This window comes from Euprymna scolopes, chromosome 25, assembly GCF_053919585.1.
Source record: "Euprymna scolopes isolate OS-2025 chromosome 25, ASM5391958v1, whole genome shotgun sequence".
Lineage (NCBI taxonomy): Eukaryota > Metazoa > Mollusca > Cephalopoda > Sepiida > Sepiolidae > Euprymna > Euprymna scolopes.
In genome coordinates, this window is record NC_136506.1 from 23,835,655 (window position 1) to 23,837,402 (window position 1,748).

Sequence of the window (1,748 nt, forward strand, 5' to 3'; positions counted from 1 at the left end):
AGTAATCTATAACCATTCTCTTTTTATAGTTTTCAGAAGTGGTTATGACTACCTGAGTCCTCCAGTGTGATTTGCTAGGCCCAATTATAACCTCTTCGAGTATTTCTTTTTTTGTCACAGCGTCAATTAATTTCTTATTATAAGAAAAACGTCTGCTTCTCACTGCTATGGATTTATAGTTGTCAACTAGGTTTTCGAAAAGTGACGGGAACTGGATTTTTGCTGTCGCCAATCCACAAATTTTGAATGCGGGCATGGAACTGCCAAACAGAATTTCAATCTGTGAATGCTGCTGCAAAAAATTGTGTCCCAGTATTATTTCGCAACAAAAGTTTTTCATTACGGATAATTTAGTGGTTGTATAGGAGACGTCATTAAATGGTAAGTCCACCAAACAATAACCACTTACTTGTGCAGACAATGACGTTTTTGTCATTGTTACACTGCTAGAGGAGGGGACACAATACAATTTGTTGGTTTTTATCAAGCTTTCTTTCATAAAATGTTCTAGCCTCCCGGTATCGAGCAGAGCATTCCTAGATATCCCGTTAATTTTCACTTTTACAATAGTTTTTGAAAGGCAGTCAGGGGAGGCGGCTAAAGTCGCAGATTGATTTTTACGAGTGGTTTGTATAGCGTTTTAGAAAACTTGCCTACCTTTGAAAAATGACCGAGTTTTCCACATTTATGACAACGAGTATCTTTGGCAGAGCATGAGACTCGTAGGTAGTTTTATAAGCCACAAAAGCTGCAGTGACCGATTGTTCTTTAAGTCTTGTTGGACTATCGTCATGAGGATAGGGCAGTAGGAATAGGCGGGTCTAGCGCAGTGCCCACGGTGTCTGGCTGTAAATAAGAACTACACTGCTGCATAGAACATTCGAAGGTATAGGCTTGCTGGTAAGCTGTTCTAAGTGTAAGAGTCTTATTCTCAAGAAGTTGTTGTCGTATCTGAGCATTACGTAAGCCGTTAATGAAGGCGTCCAAAATGTGTTGCTCTTGAACCTCTAATGCCATCATTAAGCAGAAGTTGCAATCTTTGCCCAGTGTCTGAAGGCGCCTGAGGAAATGGTCTAATGTATCCCCTAATTCTTGTTGGTAAGTAGCAACTTGGTGTCTAGAAAATATCTCATTTTTGGGCTTTATGTATGTAGCGTTCAGTACATCGATTGCTTCTTCGAAGGTACCGCAATCCAAGATAATTTTGTTGACTGTTTGAGCCAGGTAGTTGATTAGGAGCGCACGCTTATTGATGTGACATCCCGGTCTTTCTGAATGTAGAACCTCGATCAAATTTATAAATGTCTCCAGCCAATGTTTCCAGGACTTGTCGACTGAATCGCTTTCTGGATCTGTGGTAAATCGCTCCGGTCGCATGAATTGTTCCATTCTTAATTAAATAAATTGTAATGAAAACAGGGCAAGAGATTCCGTCTAGTAATCTTTTATTCAATTAAGAATCTTACTACTCGTTTACTTAACAAGCGAAAATGTACAGCTTTTATATGGATTATCCAAGAGGAGATAATCCATATCCACAACAACATTTACAATCTACCTTATATTAAACAGTAAATCTATATTCCGTGAGTTTTATGTAAATAGTTTTGAAAAAGTATACACGAAGATTTATAATCTAAATACGACATTCGTTTGTTTGTCTGTATTTTTTATATGCGATATCACTTCAAAATTTCGGTATTCTACATTGCTCACAAGTTTCTTATACTTTTGCATATAATTAACTA

At 37.7% G+C, this 1,748-nt stretch overlaps 1 protein-coding gene across 1 annotated transcript; it reads right to left on the minus strand.

Moving 5' to 3' along the window:
• Positions 1 to 789: 789 nt before the first annotated feature.
• Positions 790 to 1,389, minus strand: LOC145247144 (uncharacterized). The gene has a single exon (XM_080108786.1). It carries the CDS (start codon positions 1,387 to 1,389, stop codon positions 790 to 792), a length of 600 nt encoding a protein of 199 aa, XP_079964912.1.
• Positions 1,390 to 1,748: the final 359 nt, after the last annotated feature.